Source organism: Orussus abietinus, unplaced genomic scaffold (assembly GCF_000612105.2).
Source record: "Orussus abietinus isolate OABI.00-Male unplaced genomic scaffold, Oabi_2.0 scaffold977, whole genome shotgun sequence".
NCBI lineage: Eukaryota > Metazoa > Arthropoda > Insecta > Hymenoptera > Orussidae > Orussus > Orussus abietinus.
Window position 1 is genome coordinate 14,719 of NW_019395146.1, and position 1,410 is coordinate 16,128.

At 39.5% G+C, this 1,410-nt stretch overlaps 1 protein-coding gene across 1 annotated transcript; it reads left to right on the forward strand.

Moving 5' to 3' along the window:
- The first annotated feature begins 352 nt into the window (after positions 1 to 352).
- On the forward strand, positions 353 to 724 carry LOC111674208. The gene is made up of 2 exons (XM_023433662.1): positions 353 to 410; positions 540 to 724. The coding sequence occupies exons 1-2, from the start codon at positions 353 to 355 to the stop codon at positions 722 to 724; spliced, it is 243 nt and encodes an 80-aa protein (XP_023289430.1).
- The last annotated feature ends 686 nt before the right edge of the window (positions 725 to 1,410 follow it).

Sequence of the window (1,410 nt, forward strand, 5' to 3'; positions counted from 1 at the left end):
ATTGATTTTCATAACATGCAATTATTCATAAATAAATTGAAAAATAGTTTCAAAGGCTAACATTGTTTCGCAGCGGATTCGACGATGCAGTCATCACCCGTTTCCAACTAGTAATGCAATCTCCGTGGTGAAACGATAAAATTGAATTTTCACTGTTTTTACGAAAAAATAGTCAGCGATATTCGATACCTAAGGTACGGGAATAGTACATTGAATGAAATAAAATTTGGAATCGTCTATGCCGACGTGCGTTCTTATAAAGTCTGCACTGGATTCGATGCTGATCAGTTCTGATCAAGACTTCGTCCTTGTGAAATTATTTTGTCGACGTGCTACGATACATTTGTACGTAATGATTATAAATCCTATAAACGTGATCAACCTTTTGTTAGCTACGTTTCAAACTATAAATTTAATGGAGACGGAAGTTAATCGACAAGAAATACTGTTAAAAGAATCTATTCTAACGACTCTTTTGGATAGTATATTCCAATTTAATTCGTTTGAAATTACTGAAGATTCAACATTGGATTTTCAAGAACCTTTTCAAGCTCGCGAGGTTGAGTATGTTGAAGATGAAGAAGAGTGGACTGACGAAACGGTGCCACAACCGTCTTCATCGGTTTGCCAAGACACAGCGGTTAACTTCGACTATAAAAAGAGAGCAGTAGAATTCTGGAGAAGTGGAAAGTCCGGCAATCTCAAATTTGCCACTGTCCAATAACGATTTAGGAAACTTTCTGTTGCTCGTGAATTAAGAAGGTGGACCAACCAAGTGGATGACAGAGAATGTCGAAAAGAAAAATTACTGTATGTCTCTACATCGACGCTGAACAAATTACGAAACGCTATTGACGCTGGTTTTATCAAGAAACTCGGTAGAGTTTCGAGCCAAATACATTTTTGAGCGAGAAACTCGTTGCGTTGAGCGATGTGAGAAACGCGCCCTGCGCGTTAAGTTCGAGCGAGACGCTACAGAGTTATATACAGTAAGGATCAGGATTTCAGGAGTGGGGGAAATGAAAATATAATTTCTTCTTTGCTACAGATAAAGAAATAAACTTTCGATCAACTCAAAAAATTCAGTAAAAAATCAGGAATTTTTTAAAATTTACCCGACTCTGATTGCTGCTATGTACGTAAAGATATGGCACGATAAAGTTTTCGGCACTCTCAGAATCGTTGTTCTCATATCGTCATCGTCGTCCCTCCAGTCACGAACTACCATTTTCGCACTCACATGATAGGTCAACCCTCATACGACTTTTTGTACGACATTCGATGGCGCCCCTCGCGGAATGATAATGAACTGCGGCGCTCAGCCCTGCAACGATCGACGATCACACCGAGTACGACGCGTTAACGCATCGAGGATGAAAAACCAATCAGAATTGCGCTTAACCTCGTGGT